The sequence below is a fragment of the Colletotrichum phormii genome, assembly GCF_030913505.1.
Source record: "Colletotrichum phormii strain CBS 102054 chromosome Unknown BDP81scaffold_1, whole genome shotgun sequence".
Taxonomy (NCBI): domain Eukaryota; kingdom Fungi; phylum Ascomycota; class Sordariomycetes; order Glomerellales; family Glomerellaceae; genus Colletotrichum; species Colletotrichum phormii.
The window spans coordinates 4,364,642-4,389,507 of NW_026851443.1; the positions used below are offsets into that span (position 1 = coordinate 4,364,642).

Consider the following 24,866-nt stretch of genomic DNA (forward strand, 5'->3'; position numbering starts at 1 on the left):
CTATGGCTCAGCATATGTGACAGCAGGTTTAGCCGAGACTTAGCTTGCCCCCAGGTTAGATCCATTCTCACCAGAAGGGCCAATCAGGCAAGGTATATGCCGCTTTTGGCTAGGTACCGTGTCAAGCCATTTTCCGCCGTCATCAACCACGTTGAGATTCAGATCACCAACAAGAATCACATCACACCACGTTACGGGCAATACCTACTGTCCAACACCTCTGATTCTCAGGTTCGACGAGCTCAGAACTATTTGATCCTCCTTGGATCACTAAGTAGTCAGGAGCTTTATGATTGCCTCGTTTCGAAGCGATGATGGCATCCACAGCATACTTCCATCTTTCCTGAGCCATCCGCGTGGCATAGTGATGGCTTGCCCCGTTACCACATTGGCCCTCCACCCCTCCACGACGCGCTTGGGTCCGGTGGCAAAGCTAAGATCATCAAAATATCTCGAGGTACACATATAAATCAACGGTCGATCGGATGATGGGAGTGACGAAAAAGCCACCTGCCGCATCGTGACTGGCGAGAGGGCCGGGATGGTGTGTTTTCGACCCTTGCATGTCAGATGTCGCGAAGCGGGCTGGGGGGCTCCTCACAACCAACCGCTCCCATCTTCCCCCACAAACGCTCGTCAAACCCCATAAATTTCACTCGTTCAAGTTGGACCGATCACCAGGATGTTGGAAGAATGGCCGGTTAATTTGCTGGCTGCACAGTCTAGTCTTTTAGTTTGCAACGTTTCCTGGGGTCACTCCAGGGTCCCGGTCGTAGTCTTTGATGGTGGGTGCGGGAGCCCGGTGTTGTTCGGCATTTTGCCGTGGGCTCTGGGCGTGCGGCACGTCTCCAAATCTGTCGAGAGTCCCCTGTTAGCTCCCTCGCATCTTTTCCCCTCATGGAAGCTGGGGTAAATTGGGGAACCATGTCGGCTCATGGTGTGGCTCGCTGAAATACCACCGCCTCTGCTGCTCTGTGATGGTCTATAATCACTTGCTTTTCCTGCTGCAAGTTTCTGCTGCGACCCATTACCGGCATTTGATGCAACTTTGATGTGACGGGAAGGTTATTAAACCTCCGTCTTGCTATTCTCAAAGTCGTTTCTTGAATCACTTTGCAGAGCTCCGGTTCTACTAGCATAATGCTCGTCACCCAGCCTATTCGTCCACGGCCGATCAAGACTCGGTCCAGAGCAGGTTCGTACGATGCTTTTACCACGAAAGCCTTGGATTCGGGATTTCTGACATGGGTTTCGTAACTGTCATAGGATGCAAATACTGGTGAGTCTATGTCCGAGCTTTTGTCTCATCGCATGTTGAGTAATCACTTTGCTAAAAACACCTCGCAGTCGTGACAAGGTTGGTCATCTTGGCTCATCTCGGATATGAATCTTTGACCAATACCTCGCTAGAGAAAGAAGTGCTCGGAAGAACGCCCACAATGTCTTCGTTGTGTGCAGGCTGGCATAGTCTGTACCTATGAGCCTATAAAGAAGAGGAAGAGAAGAACCTCGACCCGGCTGGTAGATGCTCAAGACTCCATGGCATCAGACGACTCAAGTAGCCCGACGGGCAACACGGACTTCCAGACAAGTCCAGATACGAACATCGTCACCCCGCCCGATGTCTTTCAACTAGGTGTAGAAGAGACTCGCTCTCCACCGTCGGCTGTAGAAAGCAGTTATTCCGCTTCGATCGATTCTGCCTTTGCTCTTTCCGAAGACCTCGACGATACAGGCAGCTACGATTTTGGCTATGAGGCCTTGCAACCCTATGAAGACGGTTTCAAGCTGATGGCGGATCTGGGCTGTCAGAAGTCAGCTGACGTTCACCTCCCACTCTCTCTTGCGACTGTGGACCAGAGTTTTCAACAACCGGTAGATGATTCCTTCTTCAGCGCCAGTTTCGACATATCTTGGAACGAGCAACCTTGGGCAACCGCATCACCGCCCTTGTTGGACCTGCTACCGCCGCCTTACCACGCCACTCCCGATTGTCCAGAGAATACCGGCTTGCTAGATCACTACTCCAAAATTATGCTACCGACAATGGGATTTGTAGATTACGTCGCAAACCCCTTCGAGCAACATATTCTTCCTCTTTCGCACAGGAGTTCCGCCGTCCGAAGTGCGATATACGCGTTGGCCAGCGCCCATCGTGAATATGCTGGTCTCGAGACTACGGAGGGATCTGCGTGTTTCCACGATAGAGCGGTTGCTGGTCTTTCTGCAATCATTGAGGATGGCGACGGATTTGAAGAAGCTTTGGCGACAATAATTCTACTTATACAATACGATCTGGTAAGAGAAGTCTTGTTGTCTACTTGTACTTGACGCATCAACTTACTGGCAGCGTAGGTGTTACAGCGGAGCTCGGACAAAGTGGTGTATAATCATCTCCAGGGCGCACGTCACATCATTGGTGCCATGCCATCCCCTAAGCCTGCAAGTGTGGTGTTCTTCGAACAGGTAAGCTGGGATTGTGGAAGTTTTATGGGGAATATCTTTAACACGAGGCAGGTATTTCGCTACTTCGATGTGCTCAATGCCTTGACGAACGGCTCGTCCCCCGTCTTTGCAGTTCCCTCATGTCGAGCTTACTCGCCGAGTAGCCCGCCATCGCCCGTCATCTCTGGTGTAATCGACCCCGTATTAGGCATGGCCGATGATCTTTGGCCCACTCTGCATCGCCTTGCGGAGCTTATGGCGGTGAAACGCGAGCTTCAGGCCGCCACAGCGACAGGGCAAACCTCCAAGTTCGCCGTCCTCCGTACCGAGTATCAGACGGCATATAAAGCAATCGAGGGAGCTTTGGAGTCGTGGAGTCCGACACTGCCACCAGGCTTCTCTCTTGTGAACCGTATCGTCGACGGCCCCGAAAGTGCATCAGAAGCGGAGCTTGCCAACATCCGGTGGATCACAAGTACGGCACTCGCATACAGGCAGAGCGCCCTGGTCTTCCTATACAGCACTGTTTCGGAATACCCTTCATCACATCGCCTGGTGCAGAAACACACGCAGGCCGCTCTGTGGCACTGTGCGGCGTCGGTATCTCACGGCGGGTCAGGACTCTCCATGCTGTGGCCTCTCTTCTTCTCTGCTTGTCATGCCATATGCAGCAGGGACCGAGGCCTGGTGCGTCAGGCGTTCACGGCCTTTGGCAGCAAGAAGGGTGTGGTTGACACGGAAAAGCCGTGGGTTGTTGTCATGGACGTGTGGAGAAGGTTGGACATGCGAGCCTACGGCAAGGAGCAGGTGGGTTCTGAGGCCTGTCCAGACTTATGGAGGCAAGTGGCGGCAAGCATGAAGTTTGGACTTGTGTTTGGTTGAATGGAAGTGACTTCATTCGTACGAGAGTCCGGTCCGGGGATTTGGGGACAGAGACGGAGACGGACAAGCCTGGGGAAACCCTTGCTCCTGACCTTTTCCGGGACCCTTGTTTTGATATATTTACGGCATGATGGTCGTTTAAGAAGGCAACGCATGTTATGATACGTTGGCAAGACGCCGGGTTAAAGGGATACTACGCGCCCAAAAAAAGGAGTTGCATACAGTAGCAGTTGAATATACCACAATCGTTTCTTCGACGTGGACTCGGTTGCACACGCAGAACGAAAACGAGTTGATTTCGCATCACGGACTGTTCATCAGCGCTGTGCACTAGCGCTCCTCTGGCGGAGCCCAACATCCACCTCCTCGAGCAAGCTAATGCAGCTCATGATTGCATCCGCTCGTCCACAAGACCGGCGACTCCTTCAGGTGAGTCGACGTGGCTCGACCAATGCCAAACATCACTGTCATGATTGTCCGCCAACCAACGTTGGGGAACAGGGAGCCGCAGGGTATATCTCTACCTCGGTGCAGGGTTCCTTTCAGCCTGATTGCCCCTCTGCAGATCCAGGGGACCGGGGGCGGCACAGACGCTCGCATCTGATGAAAGAGACTACCAGCAGTTGCAGTAACGGGTCAGAATAGAGGTATGCCTGAGCCTAAAAATTGTAAGACTCGGTAAGGTGCCACCTCGGGTGGGCAGCTGCTGTACTCTTCCAACGCCGAGACGTTGCGGTGGAATGGGGCAAGATATCTGCATCTGTGAGCGGTTACCGATCTGGGCCTGCAAGTCCTTTCGTCTGATTTTGGCGCACCCTCCATCACACAAAGCCATGCGTGCCGGCCACGCACTGTAACCACAGAACGCGGTGCTAATACCGAAAGCGGTATTTAGCCCGGGAGTTTTCGTTTTTGAAACCGAGATGCGTGACTACGAGGGCTCTGCTTTTTTGGAGTTAAGGGTGAGGGGGAAGAGAGACGAGGGAAATCGGTCAAGTCACATCTCTCACTCATCCTTCCTCGCTTCCTGGGTTTAAATTGCAATCGATGCAGAGTCTCTAGGTAGGGCTGAGCGCTTACGCGGTGCCTTAAGATTGATTCAACGCTCAGATGTGCGGACCGTGTCATGAGGCTTTGGATCAACTGTCAATCCGACCTGATGGGCTCGTTTGCTCCGCGTCCTGTGAATAGCAAATGATCCTCGGGAAGTCGCGCGCACACCGGCCGCCCGTATTTGTCATATCTCAGCTCAGCATTAGACGGCACAAGTAGTCGGTGACACCAGGGCATGCGAACAGAAGTACCCAAGTCAACCAGCCGCGCCGGTCTAACCTCACAGAGCTTGAGTCGAGGCTGGACACGCATTTGAGGCGTCGTGTGATGGATGCATACTCGGGCTCGATTCGCGAGCAGGTGTGAGGGCCTGACCTACTGACCTGTGCTGACTGGACTTCATATTGTGCAAACGCCTGGCAGACGGGCGGCCCAGATGTGCGTTGCTTCTGCACCACCCCACATGGCTGCCGGATCCCGGCCGTTGGTGTTATTTCTCCAACTAAGTATGCGAGACTAACGGGCGGGGAAAGAGGACATCCTGTTCTCCTGGTGTGTTGGGGTTGTTCGGATCCAGGATAGAGGGTTGGAATCGCGCTTCTCTCTGCACCATGGCACGTGGCGCAACTTGGACATTGAAAGGACTGGAGGTATGGGGTCCCGCTTGCTTAAGCAGAAGCACGATCTCTTCGGATGTCTACTGGGCAGAAGATTTGCTCGCTCGTGGTTGAAGGGACAAGAAGGCGAGCAAATTTGTGGCGTTGCTCTCAATTGTGTAGGTATCTCTATGTGCGCGGCCTGCTTAGTTCGACTTCCAGCGAGCGGGTTTGCAGGATGGTGGTTCGATGAACTCTGGGACTGTGCGGACTGTTCTGTGGTTGGCTCGGCTCCGATTTCCTCTCACTAAAACCAGCCACATTCCGGAGGAAGTGCCGGATACCTTGCCGGGGCCGGTAGGGCCGGTGTCGAGGCCGGGCCGGAAACTAAATCAGCTTCCCGCAATATTCGGAAATCGATAAGTCAGCTCTAAGGGTTTTTTTTAAACTTCACTCTGGACCAAGGGGCCTTAGTCAATGGCAACTTCAGCTCTACGCATTGCTCTCTGTTCAAATTCCTAAGTCTCTATCGCCCAACAAGGCAACAACTAACTCGAGAGTCGGAACTCTGGCACTTGGAATATGGCATGCTTCGAAAGCTTTGGTCACAGCATTGTCATCGACGACATTTATTTCATATGTGTCTCGACAATTGTCTTGCGCCGGCTATTTCGATGCTAAAAGCAATTATTTCCAAGACGAAGTCTGGGTGGGTCTCCAACCATGGCAGCATGGCATCCACGACGCCCTGCAAGTTCTCAGGGAACAGCGCGTGAGAAGCATCTTCAACAAAGAAAACCGTGGACCGGCTTCCAACCAGCCCAGTTGTTTAGTTCCACTGGTCCTCTCTCCTCCACGGATCCAATGTCGCGATGACGTCCAAGATCTGCGTATTGTTGCTGCCGATCGTGGTGCTCGTGGGAGCCCCAGTTACGGAGCCCATTGCCTCAAGGTACCAACCCGTCAACCATAGAGAGGCATTATGTCCTGGCGCAAAATAGCCCAGTTCCAAGGCAGCGAGCCGCTCCTCTGCTGAGTACGTATAGTGACTCGCAATGTTTGCCGTAGCTGCGATTGTGGCATTGGTGTTGGTACCGGTGTTGATGCATGCCAAAACGATCGAAGGCACCTTTTCCGAGTGCGGCAGCCATGTTCTTTGCCATACGTTGGCCGGCGGCGTGACCGAGTACTATAGCCTTTCCGTTGCCAAACGTATCAATGACTGAGACGAGGTCGGCGCCCACCTCGGCCCAAGTGGTGTCAATGGGGCCGGTAGATTCGCCCATGCCTCGGGGCTAAGGACGCAACACGCGGTAGCCCGCGTCGGCGGGGGTGGTCGAGAACTCGTGGAAATCATCGAGGCTGTCCCGGGCGAAAGACGGCCAGACGAGCAGTGACGGGTCGTCTCCCTCGACAAGGACCTGGATCGTGTTGTTCGACGACCCGGTGAGGTATTTGGTCGTGTACTCAGCAGATGCCAGGCAGATGAGGGCGGCGGAAACCAGAAGATTATCGAGATACATTGTGGTACAGACTCGTCTTTCTTCTGGGTAAGCTGGTAAGATTCGACTTTGAAAACGAATGACAGAATCTGTGCCGAATGTGCGGCTGTGGTCAAGAGAGTGTTGAGTGGTTGATCTGAGTTGCGCTTCCTGTAGCAGACGATCAGAGGGATGATATGTACGGAGACAGAACCCACAGTGCTGGGTCCCACTTCACCGGGAGTCAACCATGGGAGAAAAGCTTCAGCCGGGGCCCCTGAGCTTTCGTTCGAATAGTATCCATTCTGCATCGCAAATCCCACAGATTAGAGTTTACAAACTTCTTGGCGTCTATCCATGGTGGCGGTACTACCGATCTGTGCAACGTCGGCATTGCGACTACGGTCTACGGAGTACTTAGCCGTTGGAACTCGGAAAAAACGACGGCCTCCTTAATATTCCATTGATCGTTGTTGGTATTCCTTTCACAGGGAAGTTGGTTCGAACCGTAGGGTCCTGTGGGTGACGAAGTATCAATATCTCTGTATTGATTGATTCTGCGTAAGGAGTAGAAGGGAGATTCCAACCGGAGGTTGGGTGGGTAGTCGAGGTCTAAGTGTACCCCCTCGAGGTGGCCCATGCTCTGCCCCTACTCGCGGCCGAATTGGACTTCCAATCCGACAATCGTATCCTCCCGAGCATGGTAGTATTGCACATCCAAGATAGTGAAACATAGTTGTGAATACTTCGACGGCGAGCATGAGTATTCACGCGGTCGATAACTTCGCCGAGACATGGACCTTCTTTCAAAATCATCGAACTCAGTCTGAGGCAGCTGGATTCAATGCTTCAAAATTCATTATGAGCAACAGTATCAATGCCGAAGTTGACAATTACCCCACATACCGGATGGGAATTGATTGAGTTTCTCTATGCCTTCATTTCAAGTATGGCCATTGCGGCGGGCGGCCGGTAGGCCACGCCATCCCCCGAAAGTTTAAACCACAAATACACGTATTCGCCCGTAGCTCCCGGACACGACTCGTGTTCTCAGAAATCATAATGTAAAACTCGGCCTGTATGCTACAACACTTTAATGAGAGATTTTCACATACAATAGGTTTACAGATACTTGAAAGTCTAGGAAAAGAAAATCTCGAAAGATCTCAAACTTGACACGTGACTTTTGTTATGACAGCTGGGCTGCTGGGCAGGTTCCTGTTGCCAACTTGTCTCTACTAATGACGGCCTGAAAACAATAGTACGGTCTTTGAATTTGATTGTCTAATGTTCACACGAAGTGCACTCATCCACTATCAGTTCTCATTGCTACATGTACTAAGGGAGTCAATCCTCCTGGAGACCGATTGGTATTTGTTTCAGTTGTCTTTTGGTACGTAAGGGAGCAGGCTCCCACGGGAATGATTCATGAAACAAATATGGCGCGCAAAGTAGTGTGGCCTAAATCAAAGAGAACTGGAAACTATTTGTTTTATTCTCTAAATTAAGCGGGGCGAGAGGGCTAAAACTCTAAACGACAAGAATTATGAGATGGTGAGAAGTCACATATGCGCAGGCTTATGCAAGTTGATATTTGGTAGTTGTCAAGTGGCTCCAGATTGAGTCCAAAATTTCGGGCTATTTCTGTCTTACTTACACTTACTTCTTTACCAGACAGGTGCAGAGAGTTTTGTCTTTGGAATCCACTCTCATGTAGTGGTCGTGAAATACATATAGGATTGGTAGAATCTTGGAGAGGATGATCGAATGCCCTCAACCAGGCTTTGGTTCAACTTAAACTGTCAAAAGTCGAAATTGCCCTTAGTATTTTCATACTTGCTAATTAAAGTGATGGGCTGTAGATACGGCTGCTCCTATACCCTGACACGAATACTTGGGGATCCGAGAAGAGAAAGGACAAGGAGCTCGATATTCTAGTACTAAGTTGCACCAAGGCTGATCTTATCTACATGAAGGGGCTATACTACAGTTTGAAACCGACGTAAGCAATTTGCGTATAACGAGTCATGTATAAGAGCACTCAAGAGGATACACTGATTTGTGCAGAATTATGTTTGGGTCTATCCTCTAATCGGAGATTGTACGAGAGCACCTTATAATCAAGTATAGACTTCATCGCTTGTGGTTCTTCGACGAGGCCACATGCAGGAAGCCGATTTTGAAGATATGTCAATTTTATGTAATCGACATGCGGTCTTGAGAAGAAGATGAAACTTGGAAGGTCTAACTTCTAAGACATTCTAACAAAACGGAAAAGTGTTTTCTATGTTGACCAAAACGCTCGAATTCAAATGTCCAAAGATGCTTGCTAAGTTGGATCAAGGAAGCAGATACTTGCTCTGAATAAGCGGCCATTCACAGCCTGCATCAGGAAGTCAGTTGACCCAAAAACCCTCCCGATGCGTCCCGAAACCATTGGCAGCTTTCAGAGAATCAAAAGTCTACTCGGCGTTAGTAACGGAGGCCGGTGCCGTAACACCTTCTTCATCTCTCTTGGTGATGCTCTCCTTCTTCTTGTCTCGCTTGTACAAAAAGGCCACCGTCGCGGTGATCAACGCCTGGGCACCGAAAGCGACAGTCGAGAAGATAAAGCCCTTTTTGAACTTGGGTGAATCAACTTGAGGGTACGTCAGGATAGGCACCCAGGCATTGAAGGCGTAGCCCAGCGAGTTCATGATTCCTATGACAATGGCACGTTCCTCGGCGTCGGCGCCGCAGATCTCGTTGGTCCAACTCATACTGAGCGGTCCGTACGGTACAGAGGCACGCTGAAGGAGGAACGCGAACCACTTGAGTCCGTCTGGGACGTTCCAAATGGCGAGAATCAAAGCGGCGAAGCCGCCGAGGAAGGTGGATATTGACATGACGCTGGCGCGATGGCGGATCGCGTCGGAGAGGATGGCGAATGATACCGTGAGGACTAATTGAATAGCCGAAGCCGCCGTTGGAATGATGTTCTGAGAGACTGTGTTAGCTATCTTGAAGAGCACAAAGCTTTCTTTCCATAGTGCAAGTGAACTTACAATCTTCTCCACGGAATCGCCCTTGGATTTGAGCCAGAGAGAGAAGGGGTTTACACTGCTGGAAGGCCCAATGTTGATGAAGATAATGTACAGAATGGTCAGGAAGTAGACATGCCAGCGACCAAAAATGCGCTTGAAGGCAGAACGGCCCAGCTTGGTTCGTGGAGCACGTCCGACGCTCTCCATCCTCTTGCGAGCCAGTTCGCGGTCCTAAATCATTGTAAGCAACTGCTCTAATTTTAAAGCAGTGAGTTGAAGTCACTCACATCCCCAGTCAAATAGAATGCTCGTGTGTTCTCCGGAAGATCGGGCAGGAAGAAGAAACCAGCAATGCAAATTGGCAAACTGATGATTCCATCCATGATCTGTAAGTTGTGGCCGAGTCAGCAAGCAGTCTCGCAGGAGTCGTCTCCACCAAAGCACGCCATATGGGATCGAGGGGGTGCTTACAAATAGCCACTTCCAACCTGCCAAACCATGAACGCCGTTGAGGCCCTTGTAGACGCCAGCTTGCAAGTAGCCCGAGAACATGCTCGCCGCAGCCGAAGAGGCGTGAAAGATGCAGGCTCGCTTTCCGAGCTCGGAGGGCTTATACCAGGAGCCAAGGATCGTGTGAGCGGCCGGGTAAAAGATGGACTCTGCCAAACCCACGAAGAATCGAATGGCAATAACGTGGTTTGAAGTCTTTGCCGCCGCCAGACAGAAAGTCAAGACGGTCCAGAGGAGCTCGCACGAGGGCACCCAGATGGACGGGCGGACTTTGGTGAGAACGATCTGCGAGGGAATCTGGCCCACGACGTAGCCGACGGTCCATGCTGTGTCGATGAGATTGATCTCGTTTCCGTTCATTGCGAGGTCCTCCTTCATGCCGCTGACAAAGGCGTTGCTGATGTTTGTCTGGTCGAGGTTTTTGATAAAGTAGCCGAAACTCAGCATCGTTATTAAGAAAACGTCGAGCTTCTGGATGAACACGCGCTCCTCATGCGTCCGGTCTGGCTCGTAATCCCAGAAGTAGGACCACCATGGTGCTTTCTTCTTCTCGAGTACAGCAGAGTTTCGTCCGTCTGAAGAGGATTCGTCCACCGTTACTCCCTTGGGAGACGCGGACGCGTATTCCTGCTCTGTCCCCATGCCGAGCAAAGGTGAGAGCTCTAGTGAACCCGTAGTTAACAACTTACAACCTGAAGACTGGGAAGAGTTCAAGGAAGGGGTAATTGAGCAGCCACAGCTTTTCAAACCACATATTTTGCGACTTTGGGGGATCCCGTACCTGATTTATATATCTCGCTTCCTGATAAACTGGCCATCGCGCTACGCTAAGGGAGGTTTCAAGTTGGCCACAATCTCACGGATACTGGAGAACTGCCCAGATAACACTCCGAGACTCGTGTGGGTTACAACGGGGTCCGATGCTTGATGATGTGCTGCGAAGCGCTGATGATTCGCTACCCCTTGGCGTGGGGTGTGTCGCCATCGCGGGGTCCAGTGTCGTGATTCGGCCGTCGCTGCCTCAAAAGCGCCCTCAACGCCGTCCATCTTCTCCGCGTGAGGTCTCTTAGCAGCGGAGTCTTGCCGGCTAGACTCTTCTTATTGCCAGGGCGACAATGTCAATGTCAATTTCATTAGTTATTCGATGCCGTAGGACCCTGCCGACACGGAATATTGTTCCCGGCAGTGAGGTACTGGTGCCGGGTAGCTCCGTTGGACGTTGCCGCATTGAAACATCAATGCCAGGGAGAGTTGAATGGCAAGGAGAATTTTCGTGCCAACCTTAGTTCTCGAATTTGCGGCACATAAGTATTCCCGTCTCGGAAGACCGATCGGCGCCGGTGGACGTTTCCCCGGCCGGGCGCGGGCTCTGTCCCACAACGCCCGGCCCCGTATTCCGGATTCTGTGCGCCCCATCATTGGCTCCCGATCCAGGGACGATGCATGCACTCGGTAACCCCTCCCCGACACGGAATCGGCCCGCTGATGAGCTACGTGTACGTGGGGTTTCGAGCCCGTTTGTCGGGACTGGGTTCTCAGAATACATCGGACGAAGTTCTAGTTGGTCTTTACACATACCTTGACTTAGAAGTCGATTTGCTTGCAAGTAAGCAATTTCACATCTCAGAACCACCACCCGAGTACCTGTAGGCCACACAAAGCAGATGAGGGACCTGCCGTCATGCTTCTTGTCACCGTTGCTCAAGTTTCAAAGGTGTTCAGCTGCTAATTGCTACGAGACGGCTTTCGTCCTGATGCTCTTCACCAACAGAGCAAACGCGCGCTGCACTGAGTTGGGAAGAAGCAATGCCAGAAAGCCGATGAAAGTTCCTGAATGCCAAACGACGAAGGTTTACGCGCCATACTGTTTCAAACAGGTTTAAGCTTTGCCGCCAAGAACATCGTTGAAGCCAAGCTCATATCCAAGCCTCGAGACCTCTGTAATAGGGCATGCTGCGCTAATTGCAAGCAAGATTCAGCCCTTGCGCCGCGTGGCATCGCAATGCCAAGCCTTTGAGCCAACTACCAACGTTTAGATTGCGGAGTGTTGTCACCGGCGAAGATTCACAGAGTCATTGTGCCCAAGACCTCCCTTGCCTGCAGTGTGTAATCCTCGGGTTGAAGAAGTTCCGCCGACCGGTCACGCTTCCGATCCACGGCGGCCGCTATGCTAGGCTCAATTATTCGAAACCTGGGTATCAACAGGGCCAACCCCATGCTCAATTTGTCACGATGTCAGCTTACCATCGTCAAAAAGTCAACGCAGAGTCCAGACTATCGGATCGCAAGGCACAAGGAACACTCGAGCCGCAATACCGCATGGTGCTAACACAAGCCGCCCCCAAATCAAAGAGCAGCCTTCCCGCGCTGTGGGATCCAGTCTCCCAAAAATTCTTCGAAATAGAGGACGACGTCCCACCCCCATCTCTCAACATCTCACCTCTTCTCCATCTTCTCAAGGACCCAAGCATCAGGCCATTGGTCCAGAGAGCTCAATGCATGAGTCTAAAGCTTGTAGGGAACTAACTGCTTTGGTCTTTCTCTCCTCATATCCCTGCCGACATGGGCTCAGCCCTGTCCGATACGCAGGCTGCAGCCACCTCACCTAAAAAGAGCGACCGTCCTCCCTCCACAGCCCAGCTCCGCCATTTTCCAGGCACCACGCTACCGAACAAACACTTCCCGTGATTGCAACCTAGAATTTGGACCAAAAGCTCAGGCGTAAGCGGCATGTGGGTATGGAGCGGCCGCCTCAGCTGTGGGAACGGGACTTTGGTAAAATCTAACCAACAGCTTTAGAACATGAACAGGAGCTTCTGCAGTAAGCTATTCTTCTTTCTCGCTAGTGAGATGACGAGGTCCTGGGGCTAGTTGTCTCTCGATCACCAAAGTCCCAAAGACTTGACATAGCTGAGGCTTTCTTGGATTTTGTTTCGAGATGTCTTCACGCTCTGTAGTATCCGCGTTGCCGTGACCCTTGCAAGGAAGAGAGAAAAAAAAAAAGTTCCCTGGAGGATCAGCATCCACAAACAATGTAAGCTCCATTCGCAGCTTCCGACGCGTGCCTGTTCAACCTCTTTCGATGTCTGATATACAAGTCGTGATATCCGCCTTGTGAAGATGAATGATCGCCAGTCCAGTCCCCACAGCAGCGCATCTCTCATTGCCTTTTCACACCTTTCTAATCGTAATTACACCATCAGTTGATCTCATATCACCAAAACATCATCATGAGATTCGAGACAGTCTCCGGGGCGGTCGCCCTTCTCGCCATGAGCCACTCCGCGGCCGCCGACCCGGTGAACATCAAGCTCCACAGCCGCCGTGCAAACCTCTCCAAGGCAAAGACTCTCAGCAAGCGCGCGTCCACCGGCTCAGTCTCCCTGACCAACTGGTTCGAGAACTTTGACCTCCAATGGATCGGTGAAGTCGATGTCGGCACCCCGCCCCAGAAGCAGTAAGTATTTGGGCCCATCAAAAGCTGTCCCTATGATAGTATCATGAGCAAGTGGACTAACACACGCACTCGCTAGCATCGTCACCTTCGACACCGGCTCAACAGACCTAATCCTCCCCTCAACATCCTGCACAAACTGCCTCGTCGCCAAAGAATTCAATGCCTCCTCCTCCACAACCTTCTCCCCCGCCCCCGGCAACAACGTCATAACCGCCTTCGGCACAGGCGGCAAATCCGTCCCCTACGCCGTCCCGCAAGCCGCCTCCGGCACCGTCGTAACCGACACCGTCACCATCGCCAACCTCACCGTCGCGAACCAAACCTGGCTCCTCTGCGACACCTACGCCGAGGCCTTTAACGAGATGCCCAACATTGACGGCATCTTCGGCCTCGGCCCCCCCGGATTCTCCCACTTCTCCGCCGAGACAAACACCTCCTTCTCAACCTGGTTCTGGACCCTCGCGCAGAACGGCGGCGTCCCCGAGCCCCTCTTTTCTTTCTTCCTCAACTCGGGCGAGGGCAGCGCGCCAGGCGAGCTCACGCTCGGCGGCGTGAATAAGGACCGCTACGAGGGCGAGATTGCAAACGTCGACTTCAACATGACGGTCTCCTACCTCGGCGGAAGCTGGTTCATCGACCAGCCCGCCTTCTACGTCAACGGCAAGACCGTCTCCAACTCCAACGCCTCGGGCGCCGCGTTCACCGTCGGCGTGTCCAACGTCGATACCGGCACCGCGTTCCTCCAGACGCCGGATTACCAGACCGCCAAGGACATTTACGCCGCCATCAGCTCCGAAATCACGCAAATCGACGAGCTCGGTGTGTGGGGCGCCCCATGCGACGTGGTCGAGAAGCTGGACCCGGAGCTGACCTTCACCCTCGGCGTCGGCGACAACCTGGTCAACATGACTGTTCCCAAGGGCGCGTTCAACTTGGGCGAGTATCCCGGCCACAGCGGCGTCTGCCAGACCATCTTCCTGAACCCCGTGCAGCCCATTAGCGAGCTTGCGTCCATTTGGGTTCTGGGTAGCCCGCTGTTGAAGGGATACTACACCGTGTGGAACGGGACGAACCCCGAGCAGCTCACGTTCGGCGTTGCTAGTCTGAAGGCGAACGCTACTGCTACGAATGGCACTTCGAGCCCGACTGCTACGCCGACTGCCGTCAGTAGTGGAAGCGTCACTGGCCCGGCTGGCGTTCTTGCAGCGGTTGCTTTGACGATGTTTGCTTTGAGCTTCTAGATGGATTTCCGTCTTTGAGTAATGTAGACAGATGTAATGTGTATATACGATGGTAGTGAGATAGAACACTTTGGATAATGTACCTCAGAGGCCATCCTCTTTGATGAAATCAGCTGCCCTTTCCGCTACCGCGTAGACTAGAGACTGGATGTTGGCTCTCGGAATCAAGGGGAAGATGCTGGCATCGACCACTCGCAACCCCTTCACCCCGTATACCATGAACCTCTCGTCGACTACACCACCTTTGGACCTAGGCAGCATGGCACAAGTACCACAGGGGTGGTATTCGCTCTGCATACTATTCTTGATCCAATCCTCCACGTTCTCGACAGTGAGTTCGTGGTACCCGGGCTGGAACACGGTCCCTCCACCCTGGAGCAGGTCGCTTAAAGGTTGCGTCCGCGCGACGGTCTGCAGATGAAGCGTAATGGCTTTCAAGAGCTGTATGTCGAGTGGATGGGACAGGTAGCGTGGATCGATGAGGGGATGGACAGCGACGTCGGCGGACTGGATGTGGATTGCGCCTCGTGAGAAGGGGTGCTCTAGAACGCCCAGGATGGAGAGGAAGCTGCCCGGTGATCCCGCCGAGAATAGCTTCGTCGTATCAGCGGAGTACTGGGGCGAGATACCGCCCTCAATTGTAAGCTCTTGAGCGATGGCTTCGGATTTGAGGTCTCGAAAGGTGATGCCGTGTTGCTCGGCCAAGCCGGGGAGGTCGGTCTTAGGAGAGGACAGAGACAGGTCCAGAGAGGAGGCGATCTGCTTCAATGACAAGAGCGCCGAGCTGGCACCGGCAGAGGACAGACGACCGGTCTTGTTCTGAAGGTACAGATCGAGCTGTTCTTGGAAGTAAGTTGCGTTGGCGTAGTCCTCGTTGGTGGGTACGCCGGGCTTCACCGCAAAACTGGGCAATAATCATTCATTGCCCTTGACCATGATAGATGCGGGTACGTGAGAGAGGTGACTTACCCAAGAGGAACATAGACGTGGTCCTGGAGATTTTCTCCGACGTTGGGGTTGTCGACCAAAACTTCGACGCCGTGGCTACCCAAGAGCTTCTTGTCGCCCACACCAGAGACCTCGAGGAGCTGTGGTGAAGCAATGGAACCAGCGGCGAGTATCACTTCCCTCTTTGCGGCTGCTTCGCTCTCTAATCCAGCCTGCGACCACTTGACCCCTTTCGCCAAGACTCCACCACGAGTCTTTGCCAGCACAACCTTGGTCACCAAAGCGTCCGTGACTACCTTCAAGTTGGACCGTTGACGTGCCGGACCAAGGTAGGCGTTTGCAGCGTAGCTTCTCGTGCCCTTGTCGATGTTGAGCAGATTGACGTAGCCTCCTAGAGCCACCCCGTCATGAGGATCACCATCGACACCGAGCCCAAGTTCCTCAAGAGTTCGTGGCCAGGCTTTGAGAAAGGGGCTGTAGAGTAAGGGAAACTCATTGGTGATCGGTCCGGTGGTGCCATGGACGCTAGGGTCAACATAGTCGAGGAGAAGATCGCTCGTCTGCTGGCTGGAGGGTGCCACAAACGATTCTGACTTCTTGAAGTAGGCGGCTAGCGCCTCCCACGACCAACCCTTATTTCCCAGGGTGCCCCAGTTGTCAATGTCTCCCCGCGAAGGGTGTGTCCAGAACATGAAGTTCATGGCGCTGGAGCCGCCCAGCTGCTTCCCACGGATATGAGCGACGACTTTGTCGTTGGCCGAGGTCTGAACATGTCAGTTTATTCCGTTACATGGTAGTGAAGACGAAGACCAAAGCAAGGAAAGTAGTTACCTGGGGAACAGTCTTATAGTCCCAATCGTAGTCGGCGTTACCGTACATAGCAGGGAACAGCCCAGGTGCCAGGACATTCAGGTCGGCAGAGCGATCCGCACCAGCTTCTAATACGAGGACCGTCACTTGAGGGTTCTCGCTGAGGCGAGCCGCAATCGTCAGCCCGGCGGTGCCTCCTCCAACGATGCTAAGGCCAAGTTAGAATTAAGTATCCGAGCTTGACGGCTCTCACGACTGTCACTCACATGTAATCGTAAGTCTCAGCCATGGCAATTACAGCAAGGCTTGTCCATATGCCTGCCCAACAAGGACAAAGTCTCAAGCGCATGGTAGAGCTAGAGGAGGATTGGAGGAGGAAGTGGGCTTGATGAGAAGATATCAACAAGTAGGGAGCGTGATGGACTTATACCCATTAGACTGTGAGCGAGGAACCACAAACACTTACCCAGTAGAGCCTGAATCTATCAGACAGCCGTTTGTGATCAATAATCAACAGCTTTCCGTGGTTCTTGTTGGGCACAGATCCAAACGGACCCGAGACCAGCGCCACTTCGTAAGGACGCTAGACCAAGACATAGCTGATTTGATGCGTATTACTGCGTCGAACAGGCTAGGTCATGCAATGAAGCCAGTAAGATGCAACGCTGGTCATCATAATTGTATGCACGATGAGTAAGCAACGTCTTGCGGAACTCCGCAGACATGTCGAGAAATGGGAGACGGGTCGGAATCCGAGTGTTTGTAAGGCGACGGCTGTTTACATATGCAAAGATCTTGGAAGCCTGCATACTGTCAAATCCACATGAACTCTGATATTGGCCAGCTCCATCGGAAAAGGAATAAGTCGAGGGAAACGAAACCGTGTGTGTTAGCGCAATGCGGCCCCTGTGGCGCCGGCCAGTCCCGCTGGAGCGGCCATACGTCGTTGAGATTTCCAAAGTCTTAAGCATCTGGACATCGCTCTGTTTGATTTCCGTTCTTCCAACAATGAATGTTATTGATGTGGACCAAGGTGACAGGAAAGAGGCGCTGCGGTAGCACTGAGCATTGGGCGTCGACTTTCGCGAATGCGAGGCCTCGCCTGGAAGATGCAATAACTTTTCTCATGCAGTCGTGATATGCCCAACACACCTAAGTATTATACATATATCCATTTGATGCCGGTGTTATAGCATCGTGCCGTCCTTCTGCAACGGCCTACTATTCTCCTACATGATGATGTACAGGGTATTTCGAATTTTTATCTCCTCTAGCTTATTGCTGGCGCTTTGCGTACTCGGAGCCGGGGCCGTACATGATGATCGGTCTTCGGTTGGCCCTTCGGAAAGCCTCCTCGGCAATGGGAGAGGCATCGGATCGGATGACACTACCGATGGACATGAAGAAGCTGGGTGGGTGGTTGTTAGTCTGCGTCTGCAGAAGCCGGACCAGGCTTGACGTACCCAAAGGTTGCTCCTGAACCAAGCATGTATTGTCCCAGAGTTCTCATGATGCCGTTTGGGCCGGCACCGTAGCGCATGATATTGACCGAGCCTGTGGGAGTAGCTGATTAGCTGGTGTGAAGCGACAGAGGGGAGGAAAAGGAGAGGAGTCACGCACCAAAGACGAAGCCCATGACGGAGCCAACAGCTATAGAATGGTTAGTGACAGGGTCAAGAGGACTGTCGAGTCAGCCTAGACATACTTCCACCCATGAGGGCACCCATCTTCACTGCGCAGAGTTAGCTGAAAGCTCACGTAAAGGTTGTAAGAGATCATCGTACTCTTATCGGCGATTCCAGGGCCCATGGCACCGCCATGTTGCGCAGGAACAGGAGGCATTGTGAAAAGAGAGTCTGAGCAATAGGTATAACTGTGTGTTGAGCGTTGGTTATTCAATGGAGCTCCTGGTGTTGCTCAATACCGTACAATCGTACGATGCGGATCGGTGATGTTTGCGATGGTGGGCTGGGAGGAGCTCTCTCAATTTGCGGCACCCAATCCAAGTGGCCGAAGGTCAGCCTTTCCGAGCCGGGTGCCACTGGAGCTTTGGACGAATCGAATCCGGGGTACGGCAGTTATTCGGCAAAAAGACTGAAGCGGCTAGCCCCACTTAAGATACTTTAGACTGTGGTTCGAGGAAAGAGCAGTGATGTCAAGGTCACCTGGAGCACAGGCCACCTCACCTTGGGGGACCCGTTTCTGTCAGCCTGGTCCTCTGGTTGGCTGCCTGACTGACCTTCTTTGTGAGGCACTCACACATCTTTGCCTTGAAGGGTGTCACGTGCCTCGAGTCTTTGAACAGCGCAGGCGACCGCCGCAAATGGAATGTGATGGTGGCAGGTGAGGGTGGATCCCCACGGCTAAGGCAAGAGCAGCAGCCAGCTCAGGTGGACTGGAGGCGATGACAGCACAGTGACCAGACCAGACCGCCTTCACCCGGATGATGCACCAGTCTTTTTTTTCTTCCTCTCCTTTCCTTTCTCTCCTCTTTTCCTGTCATTACCACACCTCTTCCTCTTTCTTTGCTACCTTACGACCTTGTTCATATGAAGATCATCCCCAGCTGGCCCCTGGTGGAAAATCCAGTCAAACACCCAAGCCTTGGGGGCCTGTGCTCAGCTGAACTGAACTGAACTGAACTGAACCCTCACACTGAGAACAGTAACCGAACCAACTGCACTGAGAATTTCCCGCTCCCTCGGCCACCCTCCTGCCCTGAGCCTTGTGGCCCTGCTGTTTCCGCCCGCCCATGTCCCAGACTCCCAAGTCGGCTCCGGCGCGTGTTTCCGAACGCTGTTTGGCCCGCCCACAGGTGTCCCCCCAGCGCTCCTCACGCACTTACGCTAAGCGCTTAGCGAGACGGGGCGACCACGTTCTGTTCTCTTTGCCCAAGTCCTTGATTCAACCTCACCTACCTACCCACGGAGACCACTCGACCCCCCCCCCCCCCCCCCCCCCTCCCCCGACGACGCTTCCGCTTGAGCCCATCGTCCACCGTAGTGCTCAAAGAAAACAATCTCTTTGCCCACTTCCTTGATATTGCTGGTATGTCTCTCCTGCCCATCTGGGCCTCCTTGGCCCGGTTTTCTGCGACCCCCCGTCCCGTCGCACCGTCGCAGGCCGCTTCTGGGTCGCGCCAATTGGCTGCCCACCCCTATCCTTGCCGCGACATCATCGCTGACTTATTTTTTTTAACCTGCCAGCTCAGCCTCATTGCTTCCTACTCTCTGCAGCGAACACCCCATCGACCTCATCTGACACATCCGCGTTATCTTTCGGCGACTGATCTTTACGATACCCTACGGGCTACTGTGCGAATGGTGAAAGAAGGAGCCCCCGACGTCACCTAGACCATCCATCAATATCGATACCCTGCGAGCTGTCATCACCTGCTCGTTCTTGCCACGACTTGCACTGTCCCGCGATCATTACCCGAATACAACGACGACTTCCTCATGACTGCCGTCGCGAGCCCGCCCAGCTTCCAGCAACTCAATCGACCGGGATGGAATGTTAATGGCGGCCAAAGTCTGAATTCGATGAATCCAGAAGACGTCAGAGGCATGTTCGCCGCACCTCGGAAGACGCTGCAGCGAAGCAACTCTTCCTCCTCGGTCTCGTCTACCTCCTCCAACTCGTCTACCACTACCGTTGCCACCAATGGCTCCCAACCAAATGGCACCCCGGCGTCTACAAACTCCGATATGAGCTGGTCTAGCACCGCCTCGAGAAAGCGACCACAACCCAAAGGACCATGGCCGCCTGGCAAGCCAGAAGGTCAAGCCGAGTTCGGCAGGCCTATTATGCGAAATGCCATGAACGGCATCAATGGCGGTTCCTCGCTGCAGACGGCTCCGGGCCAACCACAAATGATGTCGCAGCAGGGACTTGGGGCAAGACCCATGGGCGACCCGATGCCTAACGCGCAGCCCGTGCTCTATCTCCTATCGCTCAATGGTACCTTTGAACGCAAAACCATTTCGGTACCATTCTTCCCAGAGACGCTCCGTATCGGTCGTCAAACCAATCAGAAGACGATCCCAACTGCCATCAACGGCTACTTTGATAGTAAAGTGCTATCAAGGCAGCACGCTGAGATATGGGCAGATCGCACGGGCAAAATCTACATTCGCGACGTCAAATCGTCCAACGGAACCTTTGTCAACGGAACACGTCTTTCCCAAGAGAATCGCGAATCCGAACCACATGAGTTACAGACGGGAGATCATTTGGAGTTGGGAATCGACATCGTGAGCGAGGATCAGAAGACCGTCGTCCACCATAAGGTTGCTGCAAAGGTCGAACACGCAGGCTTCATGAGCCCCTCGAGTAACGTTATGGACATGAACTTTGGCGATTTGGACCCCGCAAATGGTGCCATGATGATGCCAGCGCCGAGTCCCATGCCTTACCGTGGCAGGACTGGAAGCAACGCATCAATGGCCAGCAACGGCCGCATGATGGCACCCCAGAATATGGCCGGCATGGCCCCTAATGGCGGAGCTGCCCGTGGGTTCTTGTTAACGCCTATTACCACGGAGCATATCGTCAAGAGACTTCACGTGAGTGACTAATTCTTTGGACATGTTTAACAAAGCTAACTCGGTTGCAGAACGAGATGCGCAACGCTCGACTCCAGTCTCAGGACCTCTCTCGGACGGGCCAGTTCGTCCATGCTCTCCTGAGTAAAGACGACGTCAAGGATCTCGAGAAGCCGGAAGCCCCCGAACCTCCGAAGCAGCTCCCCAATGCCAACGCTCTGCCCTTCCGCAACGATGCGAAGACGAGATTTTCCGATCCTCCTGCCCCGCCTCCCCAGCAGCCGCTGCCCGAGAAGCCCGATGTGCCATCCTTGAAACGGGGCACCACCGAGCGACCAAAAACTAATAGCACCACCTCGCCTGTTGGACGAGACAACTTGCATCAGATCATTCAATTGACCGAAGCTTTGAATAACGCAAAGATGGAGATGGATACTCAAACAGCCCGTATTAGGGATTTGGAAGATATGCTCCGCAAAGAGCGGGAGGCACGCGAGCTGGCCGAGGATATGGCAAAGATTCTCGAGGACAGTGCCTTGAAGGAAACCAATGGCGCGCCCAGGGAGCACGATACCGAGGCTCTCCTTGAGGAGGCTTTCGAGCCACCCCGGGATACTGCCGACGCACAGGACATCGAGATGACGGATGCCGAACCGCTCTCCAAGGAGCCTGCGCCAGAGAGCGCTGAGGATATTGCTGCACGTTTCCAAGCCAAGCTGGACACCATGATGTCTGAAGTGACCGACCTCAAGCAACAGATGGAGGCATGGAAGCACAGATGCGAAAAGGCCGAAACGGAGCGCGACGCCGATCGCCAGACTTTGGCCGAGATGGTCGCCCAGATCCGCAGAGATGAGGAAGCTCGGCAAAAGGCAGCTGTGGCGGAGAAGAGCCGTTCTCTTTCCCGTGGACGACGCGGCCGAAGCGAAGGACCTACCGACAAGACAACTTCGATTGTCCAAATCAACGGATCCAGTGACTCAGCGCCTGCACCCACGGAGGCAGAGTCCTCTGTGGATGACTTTGGCGATAAGCCCACCTTGTCGCGAGCCAACACCATTACGCCACTTAGCATACCCCCGGGCAAGCTGGCAAAGGATCAGGCCATGATGGCCGGGGTTCCCTATGCTTCCATGCTTGGTGTGGTAATCCTAGGCATGGGTCTCATGGCCTACATCAACGGCTGGCAACCCGAGCCGACTCCCCGTCATTGAGGGCGTCGTTTGCAACTGGGCTCATCTTTGTTCCGTTCTCTAGACAAGCACTTCAACGTTGGCGTTGCACATATTTATGGCGTTTCTTGCATTGAAAGCGGTCATTCGTTTTCCACCGACCTCTACCAAGTCGCTTTTTCTTTCCCTATGTACCTACTACCTTTTTCCTTTACTGTATGAACTGCGAAGACGACGACGTTTTCTTTCCCTTTGTTTCTATTCTCACGGGCAATAGGGACGGCTGGGAGGGAAACAATTGGTTGGGAGATGGCGTTCAAGATTTTCTTCTTTTCTGCGGGCTGGGGTCCTCGATCGAGGACGTTTCGATCGCGCTGCAAGCACGGTGTTCTTTTTGTGACTTGGGCAAACCAGGAATGGGAAACGGGATGATGGACGACGACGAACTTCCTTTTTTTTTCTTCAACTACACTGGGCACAAAAGAATAGGTCAAATTCGAGATGACAACTTTTTTGCTGCAGAAAGATAATGCGACCGCTGCAACATCCCGATGGGGCTACCTGCAGAGCCACCGATCGGTATGCAAGCGCATTCACCGCGTGCCTTGCATGTACCCGTTATGTCATGCGGCTTCTAGGCCTCTTGGCTCGGTGCGCAGTCTACATGAACATGAGGCGGAGGGCTGTAGATTATTGGCAGTATGGCAGGGGTGAATTGGCGAGATTAATGTTTGCATACAGTACTCGAGGCAGGACGGGAATACAAGGAATCTTTTGATCGCCTGCTCTCACTTCTCGCACAGTGATGGTCTCGTGAATTGGAGTCGTGAAGATTTAGTCTCTTTCCAGTCCCAGCGGACGACGATCTCAAAGGCGTTTGAGGCGATTGTCGGACAGGCATTGGCGACTTCCCTCCAGCCATAGAGTGCCTACCCCTACCAATTCCATCCAAACCCAATGTCAACCTCCCTGGAATCATACTCGGGCAAGCAGTCATGATGGGATACATGAGCTGCATTTGCGCCAAAGACACCTGTCTTGTGTCCTATCATAGCAACACTGATGAGCGGTCCCAGATAAGAGAGGCCATGGAATGTACACCAACAACATTCATGAAATGAAGCATTCCAGTGCCCATCACCACTCAGCCTCGCTTTCATTCTCCCCGACAACGCACGTGTCAGACAAACAGTCAATGACAGTTTGGTCAATTTATCTCTATGGATACATCCAGGAGCCCTTCTTGACGATAACGGTGCCCTTTTCTTCCCAAGTGTAAGCGCTCGTTGTGATCCACCTACCACCGCAAAAACGAAAGCTCTGTGCCCCTCGTCTGCTCTCCGGCTTCGTGATATCCCCGCTTCCACTAGCCAACATCTAGTCGATCTTCAAGAAGCTTCTTTGGACGCCATGAATTGGGCAGATCAGTACGGTAAGCTTCGCAACCTTCTCGAGGTCATCTTTTGACCGAACTTTGCTGACAAGTGATAGACGGACGCTCCTTCATCTACGAAGAAGACAGTCACCCCATACCCCAAGCCAACCGCCCCGCCATCCCGAAATCCAAACCCAATCCTCATCGTCCTCCTCCTCCTCCACCCCCGCCAACGAGATCAACAGACCCCCACGAAAACATCCACGCCTGGCTCTCGGGCGTCACGATCGACGAGGAACATAAACCGCTCGCATCAGACATTTTCCACGCGCTTGGACAAATACAGAGTCAAACTACGGGCCACTACAACTACCAGGACCAACACCACGCGGGGGAGAAGCAGGCTGGTCCGACGGTGAACGTCCACACCATGGGCCCGGGCTTCATCGGCCGCGCGCCGGCGTTTGGGACGTCAGAGTTCTTTGCGAATATGGTTGTTGTGGGAATTTTGTTGTTGTTTGCGCCGGGGTTTACGATTCTTGCGGCGGGGGTGTTTTTTACGTCTAGGGTTGCGGAACGGTGGGCTGGGCAGGAGTGAGGTTGGTGTAGGATGATGAGGTGTTGGTGGTAATGTATGTGTGCGTGTGTGTGTGATGCTTGAAATGACTGCGATGGATTATGATTGTGAAGAGATACTGTTATGACTGCGGGATATGCTTTTATGCTATGTTGCTGTTTTAGCCGTTGACAAGTTGAGTTCGGTTAATCGGTGGGAAAGGCCGTGGGTCTTGGAGTGGGATATGCTTTGTTACAAGTCCATAGCCATTAGATAGATATTAGTCAATGGGCAATACGAACCGTGTTATGGGATTATGGATCTGGTCACGATCTTCCAGTTTGCGTGAGGTAAGGTAGGTAGCAAATAGTGGCTTTCCATGGAAAGATCCGGGACTGAACGGCATCGATGCCGGAAATGTGGGCCCATCGGCGGACTCTGCACCGGGAGATCCGCATGGGCATCACCCTGCCAGCCCGATCCCGACCGGAGCATGAAGCCTCGTTATTGTCCTTCATGATTCGAGAGAAATGGTGAATACCGCTCCCGAGACGTTCTACTTAAAGTTTGATCATACCAACTAACTACTAGTACCGCTAGTACCAGCTTTATTCTAGCAGTTCGCACTGCCCCAGGTCCATAGTAGAGTCGGACGCCTGCGGATCCGAAGAATCCAGCCCCGAGATCTCAGTATTATCCATATTGTCAGGCGTGCCGAAGAAATAACCCTGCAAGAGTGTATGGAAAATCTCCCGTCGGGGAGGCGAGATTAG

At 53.1% G+C, this 24,866-nt stretch overlaps 8 protein-coding genes across 8 annotated transcripts; 4 read left to right on the top strand and 4 right to left on the bottom strand.

Annotated features, from left to right (window-relative positions):
- The first annotated feature begins 947 nt into the window (after positions 1 to 947).
- BDP81DRAFT_414779 (fungal-specific transcription factor domain-containing protein) lies at positions 948 to 3,619 on the top strand. The gene is made up of 6 exons (XM_060589394.1): positions 948 to 1,195; positions 1,267 to 1,279; positions 1,348 to 1,357; positions 1,411 to 2,298; positions 2,356 to 2,466; positions 2,518 to 3,619. The coding sequence occupies exons 1-6, from the start codon at positions 1,141 to 1,143 to the stop codon at positions 3,325 to 3,327; spliced, it is 1,887 nt and encodes a 628-aa protein (XP_060452441.1). The 5' UTR covers positions 948 to 1,140; the 3' UTR covers positions 3,328 to 3,619.
- Positions 3,620 to 5,637: 2,018 nt separating this feature from the next.
- Positions 5,638 to 6,499, bottom strand: BDP81DRAFT_402224 (uncharacterized protein; the record flags this gene model as incomplete). The annotated part of the gene is made up of 2 exons (XM_060588835.1): positions 5,638 to 6,165; positions 6,287 to 6,499. 2 exons carry the CDS (start codon positions 6,497 to 6,499, stop codon positions 5,806 to 5,808), a joined length of 573 nt encoding a protein of 190 aa, XP_060452442.1. The 3' UTR covers positions 5,638 to 5,805.
- A 2,261-nt stretch (positions 6,500 to 8,760) lies between these two features.
- BDP81DRAFT_477756 (major facilitator superfamily transporter) lies at positions 8,761 to 10,632 on the bottom strand (the record flags this gene model as incomplete). The annotated part of the gene is made up of 4 exons (XM_060594830.1): positions 8,761 to 9,435; positions 9,502 to 9,711; positions 9,768 to 9,866; positions 9,952 to 10,632. 4 exons carry the CDS (start codon positions 10,630 to 10,632, stop codon positions 8,920 to 8,922), a joined length of 1,506 nt encoding a protein of 501 aa, XP_060452443.1. The 3' UTR covers positions 8,761 to 8,919.
- Positions 10,633 to 13,053: 2,421 nt separating this feature from the next.
- Positions 13,054 to 14,610, top strand: BDP81DRAFT_338773 (aspartic peptidase domain-containing protein; the record flags this gene model as incomplete). Its single annotated transcript, XM_060585994.1, has 2 exons — positions 13,054 to 13,447; positions 13,524 to 14,610. Coding segments are annotated over exons 1-2 (1,314 nt in total), but the record flags the coding sequence as incomplete, so codon positions are not given.
- A 162-nt stretch (positions 14,611 to 14,772) lies between these two features.
- On the bottom strand, positions 14,773 to 16,735 carry BDP81DRAFT_389181 (GMC oxidoreductase; the record flags this gene model as incomplete). The annotated part of the gene is made up of 4 exons (XM_060587224.1): positions 14,773 to 15,592; positions 15,658 to 16,400; positions 16,468 to 16,654; positions 16,713 to 16,735. The coding sequence occupies 4 exons, from the start codon at positions 16,733 to 16,735 to the stop codon at positions 14,773 to 14,775; spliced, it is 1,773 nt and encodes a 590-aa protein (XP_060452445.1).
- An 834-nt stretch (positions 16,736 to 17,569) lies between these two features.
- On the bottom strand, positions 17,570 to 18,458 carry BDP81DRAFT_20935 (reactive mitochondrial oxygen species modulator 1-domain-containing protein). Its single transcript, XM_060582647.1, has 5 exons — positions 18,231 to 18,458; positions 18,152 to 18,178; positions 18,067 to 18,096; positions 17,910 to 18,000; positions 17,570 to 17,854 (listed from the first exon to the last, which is right to left on the bottom strand). The coding sequence occupies exons 1-5, from the start codon at positions 18,286 to 18,288 to the stop codon at positions 17,722 to 17,724; spliced, it is 339 nt and encodes a 112-aa protein (XP_060452446.1). The 5' UTR covers positions 18,289 to 18,458; the 3' UTR covers positions 17,570 to 17,721.
- Positions 18,459 to 19,904: 1,446 nt separating this feature from the next.
- Positions 19,905 to 22,204, top strand: BDP81DRAFT_389183 (FHA domain-containing protein; the record flags this gene model as incomplete). The annotated part of the gene is made up of 2 exons (XM_060587225.1): positions 19,905 to 21,011; positions 21,062 to 22,204. The coding sequence occupies 2 exons, from the start codon at positions 19,905 to 19,907 to the stop codon at positions 22,202 to 22,204; spliced, it is 2,250 nt and encodes a 749-aa protein (XP_060452447.1).
- Positions 22,205 to 23,572: 1,368 nt separating this feature from the next.
- On the top strand, positions 23,573 to 24,135 carry BDP81DRAFT_444919 (uncharacterized protein; the record flags this gene model as incomplete). The annotated part of the gene is made up of 2 exons (XM_060591889.1): positions 23,573 to 23,594; positions 23,654 to 24,135. The coding sequence occupies 2 exons, from the start codon at positions 23,573 to 23,575 to the stop codon at positions 24,133 to 24,135; spliced, it is 504 nt and encodes a 167-aa protein (XP_060452448.1).
- Positions 24,136 to 24,866: the final 731 nt, after the last annotated feature.

Excerpts from the sequence above, each read along its gene's own strand:
- BDP81DRAFT_414779 (XM_060589394.1), top strand. The coding sequence starts at position 1,141 with ATGCTCGTCACCCAGCCTATTCGTCCACGGCCGATCAAGACTCGGTCC. Across the intron at positions 2,299-2,355 it reads TACTTATACAATACGATCTG|GTGTTACAGCGGAGCTCGGA; the intron begins GTAAGAGAAGTC and ends CTGGCAGCGTAG. Across the intron at positions 2,467-2,517 it reads GTGTGGTGTTCTTCGAACAG|GTATTTCGCTACTTCGATGT; the intron begins GTAAGCTGGGAT and ends AACACGAGGCAG.
- BDP81DRAFT_20935 (XM_060582647.1), bottom strand. The coding sequence starts at position 18,288 with ATGCCTCCTGTTCCTGCGCAACATGGCGGTGCCATGGGCCCTGGAATC. Across the intron at positions 18,179-18,230 it reads CCCTGGAATCGCCGATAAGA|TGAAGATGGGTGCCCTCATG; the intron begins GTACGATGATCT and ends AACTCTGCGCAG. Across the intron at positions 17,855-17,909 it reads GGTTCAGGAGCAACCTTTGG|CTTCTTCATGTCCATCGGTA; the intron begins GTACGTCAAGCC and ends CCACCCACCCAG.